This window comes from Microplitis mediator, chromosome 9, assembly GCF_029852145.1.
Source record: "Microplitis mediator isolate UGA2020A chromosome 9, iyMicMedi2.1, whole genome shotgun sequence".
NCBI classification, from domain to species: domain Eukaryota; kingdom Metazoa; phylum Arthropoda; class Insecta; order Hymenoptera; family Braconidae; genus Microplitis; species Microplitis mediator.
Window position 1 is genome coordinate 5449029 of NC_079977.1, and position 21029 is coordinate 5470057.

Here is a 21029-nt window from a genome sequence, read left to right on the forward strand (position 1 = left end):
TTATAAATAAACTATATCAGGCTATAAAATCCCTGACATATTTTTATTTTTCGTTTATTTCTTAAAGTATTTAAAAGATAATAATTCAAACACGCATTTAATTCTTACCCCTTATCATTATTATAAATTATCATTATTTTATTTAAAGAAAAAATATATAAAAGTATATAAAAAGTAATGAAATAAATAGAAAAATAAAAAGTAAATTTATCAACAAAAATAGTTGGCTCGTTAAAGTTAAGATAAAATAAATAAAAATAGTATTAGTATATATTTTTCTAGGGAAACGTGTCTATTCAGCTTGATTTATCAAAAGCGCATGCGTGGTATCGACCTGAAGGAGCAGATACCGGGGGTTGTTTTCCCACATACACAGATTTCTTATATATATGCACATACTTATATACATATATATATATATATATACTTATATATCAAAGACAGAAGAGCTATCCAGGTAGATTTTTATATGTACTGAGCTGCTGGAGGACGCGCAATAATAGTGATTGTAGGTCGTCGTATTGTCCATTACGCATCTATTATTTTATGTAAATTATAATCGATATATTTATATTAATATTACCATATATTATATTATTGTATTATATAAATATATGTATGTATTATGTAAATGTTATTTGATTGACATAAATATATGAGACAATAGTACCAGTAATTAATACTTAAAAAAAATAATTAAGATTTTAAATAAAAACATTGAAGATTAATTAAGAAAATTATTAATTATAAGAATTAAAAAAAAATAAGAAGTAATGAAAACAATAGAGAGTGTAATTTTAATGAGTAGTTTATTGTTTACAAAATATTTATAAAATATATATAAAAAAAAAGTTGCGCGCGTGCAGACGAAAGCTATTTCCCGCCTCCACCACCTCCTGTATAATTTCTTGCCCAAGCGCTCAAACCGTTTTGTCATTTCTCTCCCTTTTAGTCTGGCACCGACCGCCGCTATCGCTATTTCTTTAGATCTTACGCCGTATAAATAATTATTTATATATATAACTTATAAATATTGATAAATATATGTAACATTAATTTTTACAAACTTTTTTTTAAAATCAAATAATTTGTTGTGGAATAAATTTAAATATAGTCTTGTCAATGGTAACGAAAATTTTGTGGAAATGTATGAGATAAAGTTTAGTGAAAAATATAAACTGTTGATAAATTTTACTGTAAAAAAATATATATATAATAATTAAAAAGAAAAAATTTTTTAAATATTATCTATACTTTATATAAATTAAATTTTTATTGATAATTATGTATTTAAAAATTTTTGCCGCGTAAACTCTCGTGGCACAATCAACAGTTAAAGTTTTATTCAAATTCACGGAAGGTGAAATTTTAAGTTAACTGCATAATTTATTGATACGATTTCTTTTTACTTTTAATTTGAAAAAAAAATTAATTATTTTTATTTATTCAACATTTTTAAATACAAAAAATAATTATATTTATCATTAATAGATTTATAACAATTACGTGTTTCAAATTATTTATAAAATTAAAAATTCCAATATTCAAATATTGAATTTTTCGTCACATGAGTAAATTACAGTAGTATATTTATATTATATATCAAGGGAGGAAAAGAAATTTGAATCCACGTGTTATGTGTCTTCACCTATCGGCTTGAGTAGGCATTTACACACACGGGTTAGAATGTACTACTTTCCAACCTCGATGTGTAATATACTAGTCATTTTTAGGTGTGGAAAAATGCCTAATTTTTGCTCACTGTCATAGTCTCTGACTTAATTTCAGACACGACAGAATCACATTTATTTGTTAGAAGTCTAATTTTAATAATCGAAATGACAGATTACATGCGCTAATGGTCTCAAATTGTCTTGTCTCAATTACCTACACTGAATATGAAAAGATATTTTTTGCAGTCTAGAATGAAAGCCAAAATTTTGTTCGTTCAAGAAAAATTTTCTTCGTTCAAGAATTTTTTTTCTTAAACTAACAAAATTTTGACTTTCTTTTGGATGGCAGAATATATTTTTACTACATATTCGCAAACAAAATATCTCGGACAAAATAATTGTACGACAAAATATATCCGCGGACAAAATATCCTTAAGAAAAATTTCATTATTAAGAAATTGTATTTTTTTTTTTCGAAATTTCTCGATTCGCGGGTAATTTGTCGTGAGGACATTTTGTCCGCGGGTATTTTGTCTGAGGATATTTTGTTACGTAACCAGGTATTTTTTGTTTCTGTGGACAGACATTGAAATTCGAAATTTTAGTGTAAAGTAATTACGAAAAATATAGTAGGCGTCACAGGATAAAATACGATTTCAGATTTCATGTGATGGCAGCCTTCGCCTTTGGTTCGGGCAATCAACTTTACCTTCGTCTGAAACCATATTGTTTTATTATTTACTGAAATATTTTTAGATAAAAATAAATAATTTACTTGGACATTGATAAAATAATTAAGACTGTAATAAAATATAAAAATGAAGTCAGAAAGTAATAATGGGTACTTAAGGTCTAGTGTAATAACCGAAGAGAGTGAATTTTTGCCTTCAGCAGCTCGTGAAATTCCACATACTGGTGTGCCACTTCAGGTAAACATCAAACACATTATTGACGAATGATTGCCCTATCAAAAAAACTCATCTAGGAATCCAGCTTAGATTCCCGCATGGGGTTTTCGGATGAATTCCCATATAGTTTTCTACAGAAATCCAGCATAGATTCCTATATAAATTTTTTCAATGATATCCACGGGAATCTACACAATGCGAAAATCCATGTAGGAATTTAGTTAAGATTTCTGTGCGGAATCCCTACATGGGAATCCAAATATCCAAGTTTCTAAATGTGCTTATGTAGGGATTCCCGGTACCTATACTTTCTTACATAAATTTCTACACAGAAAGAAAGGATTTCTCGCCGCAAAAAAATTTTTGTATTATGGATTGAAAACGAAAATTTACTTATAGGGCGAGAAAAAATTTCTTGCGGCAGAAACTTCTTGTAGTCCTAAGAAAATTTTTGTTTTCATTTCGTAATTCAAAATTTTTCTTACGCCAAGAAATGATATTTTTCTGTATATAAGTCCATACTTTTCTATGTTGATTCCCATGGATTTTTATGTAAACCCGTACTTTCCTACATGGGTTGCTATGGATTCCCATACAATTCCACATTAATTTTTTTGATAGAGTGATTGATTGTCGTTTATTATAATACACTATAAAAAATTTCCGGAGTGAAGGCAGATGAAATTTGGAGTGAATTCAATGTGAATGATTTTGAATTTTTTGAATCCCTTTGGAATGAAATTCGCGGTGATCGACCTAATGAACTTCGAAAATTGAACTTTGGCAATTTGAACTTTTATGAATGAAAGAACGTATTAATATTTTTATAAATATTAATGATGATGATGATGATGAAGAACTTATAAATAAATCAAAGTTTATTGGTAAAAAAATAATTATATTAAAAAAAATATATTTTTGATGAAAGAAATACTAATTTATTAAAACTTCAAATTTACTAAAGTTCAAATTGCCAAAGTTCAAATTTCCGAAGTTCATTAGGTATGGAACCGAATTCGTTCCAGAGGAGTTTAATTTTAATACAAAAAACTCCGGATGGGAAGTGATTTTTTTTCAACTCCAGAACTCCGGGTGACAGAGTGACTTCGGATTGAAATAAAATTTATATTCACTCCAAATTCACCCCTGATTTTTTACAGTGTACTTATCTTGTATGAACAAGATGAATATTGAATGGAATATTTGAATTGCATATCTTCAGGTGACTTGTAGTACAAGAGGTAATGCTGGAACAACCACTACAACAACGGTCATTCACAGGCCGGCTAATTCATCGAGGATGCCTGGAATTACAAGAGCTACTTCAATTACTCGGCGTCGTGGAGGACCTACTAATCGTCAACAATTACTCGCTGTTCTTGCTATTACTCTTTTAGTAGGGAGTTTATTTACTCTAATACTATTGGCTTTACATCGTAGTCGCGAGTGTGCTAAAGAAACACGTAAGTTTTTATTACTTTATCTATTTTATTTAAACTTGTTTACTTATTTAATTTCAATTAAGGTAAAAAACCATTGAAAATAATTTTTTTATTTGAAAAAAATTCTTTTTTGTCTCAAAAAAAAAAAAAAAAAATACTTGATGTCAGTTAGAATATGAAATTACTTAGAAGTTTTTGGTGAAACAAATAAGTAATGAAATGCGCAAAAGCCTGAAAGATAAAAGTTTACTCTCATTTCAAAAGTTTCTTGTCGAACGAGATAAAAATTACAAGATTGGGCAAGATAATTTTATTTTATTTAATTTGGGAAATTTTTTTAATCAATTTAGAAAGTAATTAAGTTTGTTACTTTTTTTTAACTCTATTAGTAATTGGAAACTTTTATTGTTACTTTTGAAAGTTTTAGTAATTATGTAGAAGTGCGCGTAAATTAACTATCGGCTATGAAAACTTGAAAAAAAAATTGAAGTTTGATTAAAATTTTTTTTGAAAATAAATCGAAAAAAATAAAAAATTGATATGAATACTAATTTTATTTGTTTATTACCATAATTATGTAAAAATATGACTCTCTTCAATGCTATACTGGTGTAAAAAAAAAGAAACCACTTGTTGAATAATTGAATTTTTATATTTTTTACTATAAAATTGTAAATACTGTAGGACTATAGATTCTTATAAACATTTCAAGTATCAGTTTCGGTCACTTAACCCGTCAGCACTCCCGTTATGAGCATTTTGCTCACGCTCGATTTTAAACATGAATAACTTTTTTTTTTCAAATGGAACGAATAGTTGAAATTTTTTCTATCTTTGAATAGTTTTATCTATTTTCAGATTCCGCTTGAACAAAATTTGTTCGGTTGTCATAGAAATTATAAAAAAAATTTTTTTTATGCACCTCAAAAAATGTGAGCATTTTCCTCATCACGGGCGTAAAGGCGTAAGTAAAAAAATTCTACGTTCGGTTACTCTCGTGACTGCTCGTCTACCTTCGGCAGTCTGCGAAGTTATTCGGTTGAATTCATTAAAGTTTAAATTACGTTTATTAATCGTCAATAAATTACAATTATCATTTATTTATTATTTATTATTCTTATAATACATAGAGTGATTAATTTATGAAAAATATTTTCTTGCTTAAAATTTGAAAAAATTTGTTTGATGCCTAGGCGTTAAGCGTGAGCAAAACTCTCATCACGGGCGTAAAGTATACCGAAAAGCTGACGGGAGTGCTGACGGGTTAAAAATTCAAAAATTGCAATGTCGGAAGGTAACGCGACGTATAAAAAAAAACTAGAAAAATCTACAGTTTCAATTGGTCTCAAAATTCGAGTTAGTGAAAATAGTGAATATTCTTTATTTTGAAGTGAGAATTTTTACCACGTATTCTACAAAATCATATGATTTGCACTATAAATTAGTAATTCCCTAGCAGATCCGAACTACGGAAAATTTACCGCAAAATGCCGTAAATTACCGAAATTTGCATTATGTGGCGCATTTTACCGTAAACTCATACAAAAAAAAAGAATCGGCCCATTACTGGGTCGTGAATGGCTGCCAATTTTCAAGCATCGGCTAAATATCGGATGATAACGGTATGCCAAGCATGGCAGTCGCAAGCATTGACCAATCGTGGCAATCAATCATCGGCCAAAGCTTGGTATTAAGAGCACTCGATCAAACCGTTGGCCAACGAACGGCGGTTCATTGTGCGTCGTTTTTTTAAGCAAAAAGACGGCTGCCAATGATTCACCATGCACAGGCCAGTATAGTTAGCCATTTATTGGCCAATCATTGCAAACCAGGCACCGGCCGATCTATAGAAAAATTTCGAAGCTCGACTTTGTATGGGAATACCGTATTTTGGGGCAATTTTTCTGAGTACCGTACATTACGGCATTGTAGGTACAATATCACACTTTTACCGTAAAATACCGCAGTATTACTGCAAATTTTACCGCGAAGTGCGGTAATTTTACCGCAAAAATACCGCATTTGTAACTACATTGCCGTACTTTGCGGAAATTGCCGTATTTCACGGTAATTATTCTGAATACTGTAAGTTAGGCTAATTTACCCGTACGCAAAAAATATATATCCGGGATATATTCGGGCATATCTGAATATATGTCGCATATATTCAATTTTACCCGTATATATCCCGGATATATACTTTTTGCGTACGGTATACCGTAATGCGGATCTGCTAGATCTTTACTATTTGCTAGTGAATTCTACTTATTTTCATTGATTCACTTTTAGAGAGTAAGAATTTTATGAAATTACCAAAAGCTTAATTACAAAAACATCTTAAACTGTAAAATTTATTGCTAAGAATTATACTCAATAATATTGATATTTAAAACTGTGATTCTTATAAGGTTTTCCCAAATATTTTTCACCATACCTGCGCCGAAAGTTTAAATTCCTGCCCTGTTTAGAGGGAAGAAAGTCGTTTTTTTCTTTTATGGGAATACAAATGATCTTTCTACAAACAGACGCAAAAATTCAAACTTTCAGGTGAAGGTCTGGTGAAAAATCGTATAAACATCACGGAGGTAAGACGTCTCAATCTCGCCTTCGGCTTGGGTAGTCAATTATATATGGGGGTTGAAATGCCCTACTTTCCTCCCTTGATATGTAATTTACTATTTTAGTGTTGAAGATAAATGAGACCGTACTGTTGAAAAATTATCATAATTCAAAATATTTATTAACGATAAATCTACAAAAAAAATTTTTTAAAATAGTTTTATTATTTTTTTATTTAAAAAAAAAGTATTAAAGAGTTACGACTTCTACGGCGTAGTATAAAATTTCTTAAGATTGCTAATCAAATACTAATTTACTACTGAAACTTAACTAGAAATCTTGATTAACTTTAAATTTGAATAATTTACCCAAGTTCATATTTTATATATAATTAAAAGTATATAAAAGGGTTAAGCGATAATAAAATTCCAAGATAGTGGTAGTATTTAATCTCCAAAGCACGCAACTTTATTAAGACTTCATTTGCTTTTGACTTGTCTACTTTATCATTACTATCATACTGGTCCCGTGCCGGTTCGACGAAACAAGATTTATTCGAGTCGAGGCTATCAACTCAGCTCATTTGGCTTTCAACACTAACCAGGTCAACTTTGTTACCTTGCAAATTTTATTCCAGAAATGTAATAGAAGAAATGAAAAAAAAAAAAAAAAAATTAGACATTTAAATTTAAAGCTCGAAAAAATAAATAGAAATTTATCTCAAAATGACATTAACGAAGATGATATTTTATATGTACACTGAAAGAAAAAAATAACTCTTGTAAAAACAATATTTTTTTAATTAGCGAGCCAATAAAAATTATAATATTATTAACTTTATATTTAAGTTGAAGAAGAATTTTCTTGACAGAAGAAAATTGAATTTTATTTACTCTATTAAAAAAAAAACGATTAGCATATTTCAAGCTGAAAGATTTCTTCATTTAAGAAAATGATTTTGAATGAAATTTTCAAATTTTTGATGATATTGAAATTAGCCGACGTCTAATCATTTTTGGATTTTATTAAAAATGATAAATTTAAAAAATAAAATATTTTTAAAAATTGCACCTTTAGTTTTTAAAATTTTCTACATGTGCATATTTTTAGTTTTTTTTTTTTTTGCAATCGATCTTGAAAAAAAAATCCAAAAATTGTTAATTGTCTGTTAACTTCAGGGTCATAATTTTTGCACTAAAAATATAGGGGACGGGGGGCAAAATGAAGTACCCCCGAAATTTTACAAGAAAAATATTTTTTTTTTAATGTTTTTTGAACATTCTAAAATTACTTTTGTAAATATAATTTTGAATTTTTTTTTGACCGTTTTCAAAAATTTTGTTTTTGTAAAAAAATAGTAAGAAATCAATTTGATTTTTTTCATTATTAATTTACAATAAAAGAACTTCCGGTGTCGAATTACTTCAGATGTATTTCAATAATCAACTTTAAAATATTTACAATTTTTAAAATTTAATTAACTTTTAATAATTTTTGAATCTATTACTTTAAGCAAAATATAATTGATTTTTTAAGAATATCTTCTTTGCAATTAAAAGTAACTTAAATCTTTTACTTTGAAGTGAATAATAAAAAGTGATTAACAAATAAAAAATTACCAATTTAAAGTCGGTAGTTAAACTTTTTCAAAAATCGAAAATGTCAGTCGAAAAATGTTAATGACTTTTGTTTTATGATAAAAACTATTTAAAATTTTTTTTTCTTCCATTGCATCCAATAGTTATGTGAAATGTAATTTTTCTTTATGTAAATTACTCACAAGAAAATTTAATTTTATCAAATTTATTTAATATCCAGAAATTTTGTTTTCACCTTTTTTAGGGAGTCCCCATTTCGCCCGCAAAAAATGATATTTTTTTTTTTGACGGCAGCTGAATTCTTTTCTATTTAATTCAAATATCATTAAAAAAAAAATATTTATCTTATTTGAGTTCTCGAAAACTTACTTCCTTTAGTACTCCGTTTTGCCCCATACCCTCCTTTATTAGATTGATAATTTCTAACAGTATAATTTATTGTAAGAAAAAAATACGATATTTCTTAAAAGTTTTTCTTCTCTCACTGTAATAACTTATGTTTTTTTTTTTTTATTTTCATAAAAAAATATCTGAATAAAAAAAAAGAATAAGAACTTTTATATGCGATAGCCACTTGTTGTACACACAGTTCAATATCGATTATCAATCTCGAATAGATTATTATTATTATTATTGTTGTTATTCGCTGGCTCTCAAAACTCTTTATTCTTTAAAAGTCTTGTATAATCCAAGCAAACGTTGGAATAAAAATAAAAATGTAAATAACGATTTATTATTCAACTTAAAAAGACAAGAGAATAGTAGAGATAAAAAAAGTAAAGAATAAATAAAGAAAATTTAATCAGTAGATCAAAGTACAGTGACTTCTTTTGAAACTTGAAGTGTTCAAGTTTCAATGGTGAAAAATTTAAAAATAAAATGAAAATTATAAAGTCAAATTGAATTTTATCTTTGACTGAAATATTTTGTGTACTTGTTTTTTTATTTTCATTCCAGGTCCCAACGTTTGTTTGACTGAAGAGTGCGTCAGGACGGGTAAGTGCTCTGAGCTCTGAGTATATATAATTTAATGAATGTTAAATAAATAAATAAATATGATTTAGTCATGAGAAAATAAAATTTATGCAAGCTACAATGATAAAGTACTTTAGGCAAAGTCTCACGTGAAATGTATTTTTATGGTAAAATATACTACAAGTTGTGAAATTAAAATTTAACTTTATATGTTCCCTAGTGTGTATACAATATATACATTTATAGCTTGACTATACAGAAATAAAATTTTTCTCTTTTATTTAGAATGTTTTATTGCAGAGTATTTTGTTTTGTATAAAAGAAGTGTACAAAACACTCAGATTAAAAAATTAAAATTTTTCTTGAAATATTTATTAGAAATGTTTACTTCATAAATATATTTAAATTGTGAAAAAGGTTTCATAAAAATTATTATTTTATTTTTTAATTAAAATGACCTGTTGTATAGATATATATAAGACTGCGTCAAAAAAATCGAAAATTTTTTTTTTCAAAAATTATATGGAAAATATCGTTCGAGATGATGAGGAACAAATTCTGTTAAAGTTGGAACTTTTAATAGTAATATTAAAAACCGCCTCATTGCAGTATTCGATTTCCCTCTTAATTAACATGGAAAAATTTTTTTTCAAAGTTTGGAATTTTATAACTCACTAGGGAATCAGTGTATCGGAAAAATCAATAGACATTTTCGTTAAAAATTTGGTAGCACGACTTGTAGTTCGCGGGTAAAATATCCCCGACAAAATATCCCCAGACTAAATATTTAAGAGACAAAAATTCGTGAGAAAATATCCTGTCGATAAACCTTATTCAGAAAAATATATTTTAAGTGAAAAAATAATTAATGGTTTTCGATAAACGGGTACCGTGTCATTCCTAGCATATGTGTTGACCTATTTTCAAAATAATACCCACCCAAAATCTATGAAAAAAGGGCACAGTACGATTTCAAGCATATCTGTTGATCTATTTTTAACAACACACACTCAAATTTTATGTGCAAATATATTAAACATTTCTTATAAAAGGATACCGTACTATTTATATTATAAGATATTTAGTCGAGGATATTTTATCTATTGAGTATTGAGTCCGGAGATATTTTGTCTTCGGATAATAAGTGACGGTACCAAAAATTTAACGCTTTAAAAAACGGTCTGTTATTATTTTTTCATAAAGTTGATTTTTCAAAAGTTATTTCAAGTAAAAGTTGACAATAGTAAATTTGAGTACACGGAATGAAATTTTCTTTAAAAATTACCGTTAAATTCACTGTAATCGTGGGACATAATGCGGCGCTTTTATTTACTACCATTTTTGAAATAAAAATTACGAAAAATTTTGTTCATTTTGTGGTAGACTTCATAAAATTCACCGAAAACCGAATAAAATTTACAGTAGACTACGGTAAAATTTGTGTTGAAAAAAAGTTAAAAATTAACTTACTTACCGACAAATGAATAGGTCGTGCCACTCGTCCCAATATTACCGTGAATATATCGGTAATTTTTCAAGAAAATTTCTTTCCGTGTACTATTTTACTTTTCTGACAAAGTTATCGGACTCACTAAAGTCTGAAAATCAAACTCCGTATGCGGAGTGAATTTTTTTAAAACTCCGGAACTTCACGTGACGGAGTGAATTCGGATTCAAATAAAATTTGTAATCACTCCAAATTCACTCACAATTTTTTACAGTCTAAAGTCACGTACACGAAAAAAAGAAAAGCGGGAAAATTACAGCTTCTAATATCAGCAAAGTCCCTCTACTTCGAAACTGTAAAAATTACATTATTTCTGAGATGTAACAATTATTAGTTTCACATCCGACTTTTTTCAGTCTTTAGTACCATTTCATACATAATAAAGTTTAATTCGACTAAAAAATACATTAGAAACTACAAAATTTTCTATCTATAATTGTAATTACTTTACTACAATAAAAAGTAGTCTCAATTATCACAGTGCAAATTATAATAGTTTAAGTTTTTTATACGAGGACCCCGTTTTTCCACTAAAAACTAAATTTTCCACTGCTAAAGAGCAGTTTTTTTCCGTGTAAATAATAAAATTAACAAAATCGATTGAAAGGAAAATTTTAACCCGAGTAGTAACGATGAAAAAATATCACTCTAATTAAGTCAGAACTCATTTAATTAATTAACATTGTGAAATAAATTTAAAAAAATACATAAAATAGTAATAATTAAATTGCAGCATCAAGTTTACTTGCGGCAATGGATCCCACAGCGTCACCATGTGTTGATTTTTTTCAATACGCATGTGGAACATGGAACCGCTTACACATAATACCCGAAGACAGAAGTTCTATAAATACTTTCGAAGTACTTTCAGATCAATTGAAAGTAATATTGAAACGAGTACTAGAAGAACCACCAAATAGTCATGATAACAGTGCGACATTGAAAGCTAAAACATTCTACAAGTCCTGCATGGACATCCGTGGGTACAATGCCAAGATCATTATCACAAATAACGAAAATAATTTTTAAAATATTCTTGTTTCTTTTTTTTTTGTTTGTTACAATAATTGCAGCTCAAATACGGCATATTGGTGATGCGCCGTTGAAAGAAACGTTAAAAAAACTCGGTGGATGGCCAGTTGTTGAAGGAAATAATTGGAAACCGCCTCGAGATTCGATTGAAATTTTACTTGGAAGTTTACGTGGTGAATTTAATGAAGGCGTTTTAGTTGAACAATGGGTGGGACCTGATGATAAAAATTCCTCGGCCAACATCCTCCAGGTGCGACGGCAAAGTAAGACCGTAGTGGGTGACTTAAGGTTTTCCTCACAACGAGCTTTAAAAAAATTAAATTTATTTATAGAAAATATATTATTATTGTTATTGTTCATATATTTTAATTACCTGTGTAAAAAAAAGATCAACATGTCGAATTTAGAAATTTGAAACAAATTCGAACTTTCATGCTGATGAAAACTATCGTAGTTTGTGTAAAATAATTTTCTATTCGGGAAAAGTTCTAAAAATCGGCAATTTCAAACTTTTTTTGAACGCATATCAACGAAAACTATTGAAAATTTTCTGCCATTTCTGTTACTTAAATCTGATTTTTTTATGTTCCAAATAAATTATGAAAATTCAAAAATTTCGAATTTTTATGCTCTGGGCGAGTGAAAATTTTTTGCTCCAAGAAATCCATTTTTGCTGTGTACTGAAATTTTACAAAAATTTGCAATCGCCTCAGATTTCATAATTCGACTGACCAATTTTTTTTGCACGGATTTTAATCAACTTATTATTCTTATTACTATTCTACACTGAGAGAAAAATGCATAGTAGCCTGAACTACAACGTCACAAGTATTAAATATTAGTTTTGTGAACTATAGTTTTCGTAGTTACTGGTACACTACACGGTAGAGCTCAAAATTAATGTAAAATAGCAACATCAACTATTCTTTACGAACAATTTTTACCTGGTTATAACAATTATAAAAAAATAGTCTTCGCTACTTAAAATGTAAAGATGGTTTTTGGACGATACAATATAAATTCGTTTCGGAAAAAATGCTGACGATTGGCGGTATCAACATTTTGTCAATTTTTTTTTTCTTCGATTTTAAATGTAAAAGACTTGAGAGAAAAATTTGTTGGGAGATATTTATGGAGGAGGAGAAAGTCACCGGTGCTCGGCAGTAACGGAAGTAGTTCAGGGCTCGCCACTAGATGGCACTCAACCTCTTGTGCTGTCCCTGGTTAGATATATATTTCAAAGTTTTTATATTCTATACTTGAAAACAATTGTGTGCCGGGTATTCCTCTGTCCTCTGTTATTTGACAGAGCGACAAGTATCTTTTTTGATGGTAATTCAGTATATATTTGATTACACTATGACATTAATGTTCAGTTGAATAATTTTTCTCACTATACAAAAATAATAAATACTTTCAGCTAAGAAAAAAAAAGTTTCTGAATCAAAACAAACTTTCAGAAGACAATATATATAAAAAGTCTTAATGACTATGGTCAATTGGTTAAGTAACTTAGTATAAATATTAAATCATTATGTTTTCCTAGTTCCGGAAACGTATTTTTTCTCTCAGTGCAGGTTCATTTTCTTCTTCCTCACTTTATATTTTTTTCTGGAACTGATTCGGACGGAGAGTCCGATCCATCATCTCTTCTGATGTGTCTACTAGTTGTTCTATTTTTTTTAAATGACTAGCCGGCAAACAATAAATGACTTATGATTTTTATTTTATAATATACATACATTTTCTAATAAAAATGTCATGAAATTCATGAATCAGTACTACATGATATATATATATATATATAAACACTAGCGTACATGTTTTGCACGGGAGCGCGCGCGTGTCGTTTTTTATATTAATATTATATTTATAATTATAAATTTATTGTCACGTTGTATGAATATTTTGTCTTGCTTTCGACCAAAAACATTTGAAATAGTTTCGCTTCACATATATTTCATTTAAATTTTATTATAGGATCTGTGACATCATATTGATCATTGGTTGAACCACGTGGTAGTGGTTGATTCATCGACTCTTGTTCTCGTTTTAATTTCTCAAAGTACTGATAAAAAATCTGGTGCAGTAAATAATTTCTTTGTGGCTCCGATTGATATTCTTTTTCCTTTCTATGGCTTCCATAATAACTCTAATAACTCTTTTTTCTCCTCGCCTTGATCTACAGAATTCGGCGGTGATTCCAGCATCTACGTATTTAAATCTTGCTTCCTCGTACTCATTTAAACCTATTTTTTCTCTCAATGTATGAATTAAATATTTAATATAAATAAATAATGATAGTAATTAAGCAATTAAATAAAATAATAAAATAATTTACAGTTGGATCAGATGCAATTGGCTTTGCCCAGCAGAGATTACTATTTAAAATCCAATAGTAAATCTGAATTACGTGCTTACCATCGTTACATGACAAATGTATCTGTTTTGCTTGGCGCAGATCCTAAAATAGCTGCTGAAGAATTTGAAAGTGTTATTTATTTTGAAAAGCAATTGGCAAATGTATGCAGTTATTAATATTTAAATAATATTTATTTTGTTGATATTAATTTATATTATAAATTAAATGATATTATAATTATTAAATATATATAAATTAATGTGAAGGTAAATTGAAGGAAATTAATTAAACTTTAATTAAATTTCAGGCGTCACTGCCAGAAGCAGATAGACATGACACATCTGCAATTTATCGGAAATTAACATTACGTGAATTACAACGTGAAGTACCTCAATTAAAGTGGCGGGATTATCTACAGACATTTTTAAGTACGTCAATTACTGAAGATGAACCGGTTGTTGTTTATGCGATGCCATATTTTATTCAAATGGGTCGAATTATTGAGAAAACTGACAAAAGGTTTTATTTTATTTATTTTTATTTTTTTTTATTTGAATATTTATTAATATTATTGTTTAGGACAATTCATAATTACATTATTTGGCGACTAGTAATGTCGCTAATGCCGCATATGATTGATGATTACCAACAAAAACGGGTTGAGTTTCGTAAAATACTTTTAGGAATATTGAGCGAAAGAAATCGCTGGTCGCAATGTGTCGAGTGGACGAATAAAAAACTTGGGATGGCTGTAGGTGCATTATTTATTCGTGACAATTTTAATCACGAGAGTAAGGTGACTATTGAATTTTTTAAAAAGATTTTTTTAAATTATGTATGGGAGAGCGGGACACGACGGGGTACTCAAGCGAGTAATTATTTTTCATGGATTTTAATCACTAGATATTTTTTTTTTCTTAATTTATTTTTAACAGAGCAGTGAACATTTTTTAATAATTTTGATTACAAAAAAAAATTGTTTTCTTATTCTAAGTACTATAGATAATCCTCGTAATTCTAAACTTCAAAACGTGACACAACGACGGAATTTTTTTAAACGTTTTTGGAACTTCCGAAAATGCGAAAAAAATTATTGACTTAATACTATAGTTTAAATTTAGAAATAAATTAACTTTTTGAGACTCTTTTGTAAACTTTTTAGACTCTTCATTAAAAGTAATAGATTTTGTCATTTTTTTCTAGTGCAAAATACGGTCAGAAAAAGCTGCCTTTGAACGGTAACCGAGCTAATGAACTTTGAAACTTCAACTTGACAATTTGAACTTTGGTAAAGTTGAATTTTGACGATTTGAACTTTGTTAAATTTGAACTTTTATAAATAAATATGAATATGAATGAATAAATATCAAAGTTGATTGGTAAAAAAATAATTATATTAAAAAAAAATTATTTTTGATGAAAGAAATTATTTTTGATGAAAGAAATATTAAATTATTCAAAGGTCAAATTTGCTCAAGTTTAAATCGTCAAAGTTAAAATTACCAAAGTTCAAATTTCCGAAGTTCACTAGATATGGAACCCTTTCAACTATTTCGGAGTTTTTTTTAGCATTATTTAATAGTATCTTCAATCATTGATATTTCCCTTGAATTTTCAAGTTTGAAATCAGTTAAGAAAAAAGTTCTTCGTTGTCTCACGTTTCGAAGTTTAGAAGTCAACGCTTTTTCAAACTTTTTTCAACAATTGTTATTTTTTTTTCTTTTTTATGGGTCCCGTGACAAAAATATCTCACACAAATGTATTTTAAATTATATGTATTTTTGCGCAAAAATTTATTATATTATAACATATTTAAAGTATGAAATATATCCTTATATTTCATAACTCTATTGTTCCCTGGGCTCCTTTTAATACCCACCCCTTATATTATTTGATATAATTAAATTAAAATCTTTCATTTGAAGAAATAAATTGTTAGTTATGAAGAAAAAATTCAGGAATAATTTCATTTAGGAGACTGCACTGGAGATGATTCACACTATTCGCGAAGCATTCAATGAATTGCTCGCCGAAAATCACTGGATGGATGATGAAACACGTGCCGTTGCTAAAAGTAAAGCTGATTCGATGAACGAAAGGATCGGATATCCCGAATTTTTGAAAGATCCTGTTCAACTTTCTAAAGAATATATTATGGTAATAATTTTTAAAATTAATTTGAGTGATTGAAATTATATAAATATATTTGTACTATTGAATAATTAGTAAAATTTTACAGCTTAATATAACAGAAGATCGTTTTATGGAAAATGTTTTGGCCGTTTTGAAATACGATGCTCGTCATAATTTGGAAAAATTACGTAAGCCGGTTGATAAAGATAAATGGTCAACGGAACCAGCTGTTGTTAATGCGTTTTATAATCCAAATAAAAATGATATTGGTAATAATTTTATAAATTATTTATTTTTAATGTATAAAATAAAATTAATATACAGAATTTTTAAGTGTTCTAACCGTAAGATTAAAAAGTAGATTTAAAAATAGATATCGTACAATATATTGCGTGACAAAGGATCAAACAAGACGATTTCAGACGAGGGTGAAGTTGGCTGACATTACCCGCAGTCTGAAATCGTGTTCTATCCAGAGTTACATACAATATTTTTCATGATTACCTGCATTGGAATTAAAGTTTCAGTCAGCAGCCAGTCAGAAACAAGTTAATTTTCGACGGTTACGTGCGTTAATATCCCCGGACAAAATATCCACGACAAAATATCCCAGGAATAATATATCTCTGTGACGAAATATAAGAAAAAAATAGTTTTATTATTAGATTCGGTCCACTGCCTTTTAGGTCCAAGATGGGAAATTTCAGGGATGGCTTGCAAGGTTTATTGCTTTCTCTTTGCCTAAAAACATTAATAGATAACATTAATTAGCTTATTATCGTGCTGTGCCCTTTTTTCACGAATTTTGTGTGTGTTTATTCGAAAATAGGCCAACACATAAGCTTGTTATCGTGCTGGCCGAAATTTATTTATTAACATGATTTTTAATAGAAATTTTGAACTATTGTTATATTTTGTCGGGGATATTAACGCGTGTCACCATTTTCGACCAATGGTGTGATCAACTATTAGCGTAAGCGTAAATTGTCATTTGGAATTTATAATTAAGCAGAAACTATAAATACTATTATTTTTTGACACTATTTATTATTGACACTAATTTTTATAAAACTTAATCACAGTCAGAACTGTCATTTACGTAAACAAAATTAATGCACTGAAATTACTATTAAAAAAAATGACAACCCTGATTAAACAACTGAATTCGATCGAATTGAACAGAATTAAATTTTTAATTCTATTTAATTAAGATAAATTCTGTTAATTCGGTACCTAACTTAAAAATTAATTCTGTCTAATTCAACAGGAAAACCAGAATTCGTCCGAATTAAAACGAATTTAAATAATTCTATTCGGTTTAATTCTGATTAATTCGAAAATAATTCTCCAATTTCTGGTTCTGAATCCGAATTAAACTGAATTAAAACGAATTTGAAATTTTTAAATCGGTTTCATTCTGTTTAATTCAAATTCAAATTTTCAATTCAGTTTAATTCTGTTTTGCAGAATTCGACAGAATATAACAGAATTAAAATTTTTAATTCGCTCGAATTCAGTTGTTTAATAAGGGAAGTATCAGAGTTTAAATTGCGAAAGCCAGTCAGCGGGCAGATACATTTTGTTTGTTCCCTCGGGACTAAAGTTTGTTTCTGCCGCTGACTGTATTCACAATTTACGCGTTTGCCAAAATCCATTCGCGGCATTGGACTGAAATTCGCTTCTTTCGACTGTCTGTAGAGACACTGAAACTAAGTTTCGATGCTGCTATCATGAAATTAGTATATTACACACCAAGGGCGAAAAGTAGGATATTCCAGCCCGTGTATCGGCCGAGCCGAAGGTGAGGGTGGCAAACACGCGGATTGGAACATCCTATCTTCCTCCGTGGTGTGTATACTATTTCTTACCAGATCTGTACCTGAGTCAAAATTTTTACCTCTGTTTGAGAGAAGAATAGCGCATGCGCTAATTTTTATCTCATATACAATAAGAATGACTTTCTTCCCTCCAAACAGGGCAAGAATTCAAACCTTGTATGCAGATATGGTAAAAAAAAGTGATAAATATGTATATATTTAATATTGTTACAGTTTTTCCAGCGGGTATACTTCAGCCGCTATTTTACTCTCAACATTTTCCAAAATCATTAAATTACGGTGGTATTGGAGTTGTAATTGGCCATGAGATTACGCATGGGTTTGATGACAAAGGCCGCCAGTATGACAAAGATGGAAATATGATGCAATGGTGGAATAATTCAACTATAAAAGCTTTTAGGGAAAGAGCCCAATGTATTATTGACCAGTACTCACGTTATAAACTAAAGGATGTTAACTTGTATGTTAATGGAAGAATGACACAGGGGGAAAATATTGCCGACAATGGCGGACTAAAACAGTCATTTCGGGTACATATTTACTCATTTTTTTTATAAATTATAAATAAAAAATAAATAAATGAATAATATGTTATATATCTTGATACTAGGCATACAGAAAATGGGTCGCTAGTTATGGGGAAGAGCCCATGCTTCCAGGAATTAATTTGACGCATGATCAATTATTTTTTCTTAATTACGCACAAATTTGGTGCGGATCAATGACACCAGAAGATGCTTTAACTAAAATACGTAGCAGTGTACACTCTCCTGGTCCTTTTAGAGTACTAGGTCCACTTTCAAACAGTAAAGATTTTGCTAAAGCGTATAATTGTCCTCCAGGGTCACCCATGAACCCGACGCATAAGTGTAGCGTATGGTAATTAATTTACTTTTAACTTTGGGCTCACCCTCATAAAAATATCATGTATAATAAACATTAGGGTGATTGTTAAAAATTAAATTTTCTCAGGCGCACCATAAAAACTTGTTAGTGAAAAAATACGTGGGTAATTTGGTTTTTTCTTGAAGTAAAAAGAACACGTGCCTCAGGTCGATCAAAGTTTATTTTTCGATACAATCGCGGTTTTTTTTAAATATCTCATGAAATATGCAGATTAAAGGGAAAAACCATAGGACTAATTTTGTAGGAAATTGAATTTTTGACAAAAAAGGTTACATTCATTTTTTTTATAAAATGTGTATTTATGAAGATATTTTAAAAAACCTTTTTTTGATCTTCTCAATTGAGCATTTTAAGGATAACGAATGTTAAAAATAATGTTTTTTCTTAAATATAGACAACTTCGTAACTTATAACATATCAATCATTAATGCTTGTTGTAGTTTCTATATACTTAGAAAAATGTTATTTTCAAAATTTGTAATCCTTAAAACGCTCAATTCATAAGATCTAAAAAAGTTTTTTTTAAATATCTTCATAAATACACATTTTATAAAAAAAATGAACATGACCTTTTTTGTCAAGAATTTAATTTGCTACAAAATTGTTTCTGTGATTTTTCCCTCTAATCTGTATATTTAATGAGATATTTAAAAAAAGCCGCGATTGCATCGAAAAATGAACTTTGATCGACTTGCGGCACGTGTTCTTTTTACTTAAAAAGAAAAAACCAAATTCCCCAGGTATTTTTTCACTAAAAAGAAGCTTTTTATGGGGTGTCTGAGAAAATTTAATTTTTAACGACCACCCTAGTAAACATATGTTAAATAGTATATTGTGTGACAAGGGATGAAAAAAGACGATTTCAGACTAAGGTGAAGTGGGCTGCCCGAGCCGCAGGCGAACAATAATTTAAAATCATGAAAAATATTGTGTGTAACTCTGGGGGAAACAGGATTTAAGCCTGCGGGTGATGTTATCCAATTTCACCCTGCTCTGAAATCGTTTTGTTTCATCCCTTGTCATACAATATACTATTTTATATTCTTCGTTTATTAAAATAAAATATAAAGTGTGGACATGTCCACAAATACTGTAGTGTCAAAAACCGGTGGTTCGACCCTTAGTTGCAGTGATTCTAAAAAAGTATAAAATTTTTTCAGGTAATATAATTAAATAAATTTAATAAAATCTATATATTAAGTAAAAAAAAAAATATCAACATATCAAAAATTCAAGCTGGTGATTAAAACGAGAGCTTATGAAAAATTGAACTATTACTGGAAAAGGAACAAAAAAAAACGTATATGAACACTTATACGGCTTTGTTTTGTTTAATATATCTAACATCGTTATAGTTATATAAATGAATGGCTTTAATCATCGTTAAATTAAATATTAAAAAAATAATGCGATAAGAAATTAAATTATGGTCCAAGATCGCGTGCTTCAATACACAATCATAAAAGAAAAAAATTATATGGATATTAAACTTAAGAGGACGTTTTTTTCGTGTTACTATCACACGAAAGTTCTCTATAAAAAAATTTCAATTTATATATAATTTAATTATTTATATATACAATATAAATGTATCAAAAATTTTTTGAAAAAAAAAAACCAATACAGAGTATATGTATACGTGTTGATAAAAATATAAAGAGGATATATGTATAAATATATGAAATATGTAATTTAACATTGAAAAAATTTTTTTTTTAATTCAAAACTCCTAATTTATATCTACTATACTATAATTCCTTCCTTTTACCTATTATATATAAATATATACATTTATATACATGAGAGTCGTCTTTGAATCGAATCGAACAATCTGTAGCTTTTCAAATAATTCGTCAATTTTCGAATTATTTGTAATTTTTAAAATTCCTCTATTCGAATCGATAAAATTACAGTTTCAAATCAGCTTTCAAATTTTCAATTTATATTTAATGGAGAGCTTAGTTTTCAAAGTCACCAAAAACAATTTTTCCGTAGACTCCTGTCAGTGTTCTGTTTATACTAAGGGTGTGCGAATTTTCGAATTTACGAATTACTCATCTTGAATCGAATCGAATTATTCGAATTTTTCGAATAA

The 21029-nt window shown here is 28.6% G+C and overlaps 1 protein-coding gene across 6 annotated transcripts; it reads left to right on the top strand.

The window, feature by feature from the left end:
• Window positions 1–954: 954 nt before the first annotated feature.
• Window positions 955–20622, top strand: LOC130675223 (neprilysin-1-like). 6 transcript variants are annotated; one of them, XM_057480788.1, is made up of 14 exons: window positions 955–1360; window positions 2335–2603; window positions 3805–4045; window positions 9139–9177; window positions 11397–11642; window positions 11737–11945; window positions 14039–14218; window positions 14365–14576; window positions 14637–14853; window positions 16035–16214; window positions 16297–16459; window positions 18242–18558; window positions 18639–18907; window positions 20095–20622. In XM_057480788.1, the coding sequence occupies exons 2-14, from the start codon at window positions 2493–2495 to the stop codon at window positions 20096–20098; spliced, it is 2388 nt and encodes a 795-aa protein (XP_057336771.1). In that variant the 5' UTR covers window positions 955–1360; window positions 2335–2492; the 3' UTR covers window positions 20099–20622. The 6 variants fall into 6 exon arrangements, with proteins under 6 accessions (XP_057336771.1, XP_057336765.1, XP_057336768.1 ...); XM_057480782.1 differs by having other exon boundaries at window positions 956–1360; window positions 16032–16214; XM_057480785.1 differs by having other exon boundaries at window positions 956–1196; window positions 16032–16214.
• Window positions 20623–21029: the final 407 nt, after the last annotated feature.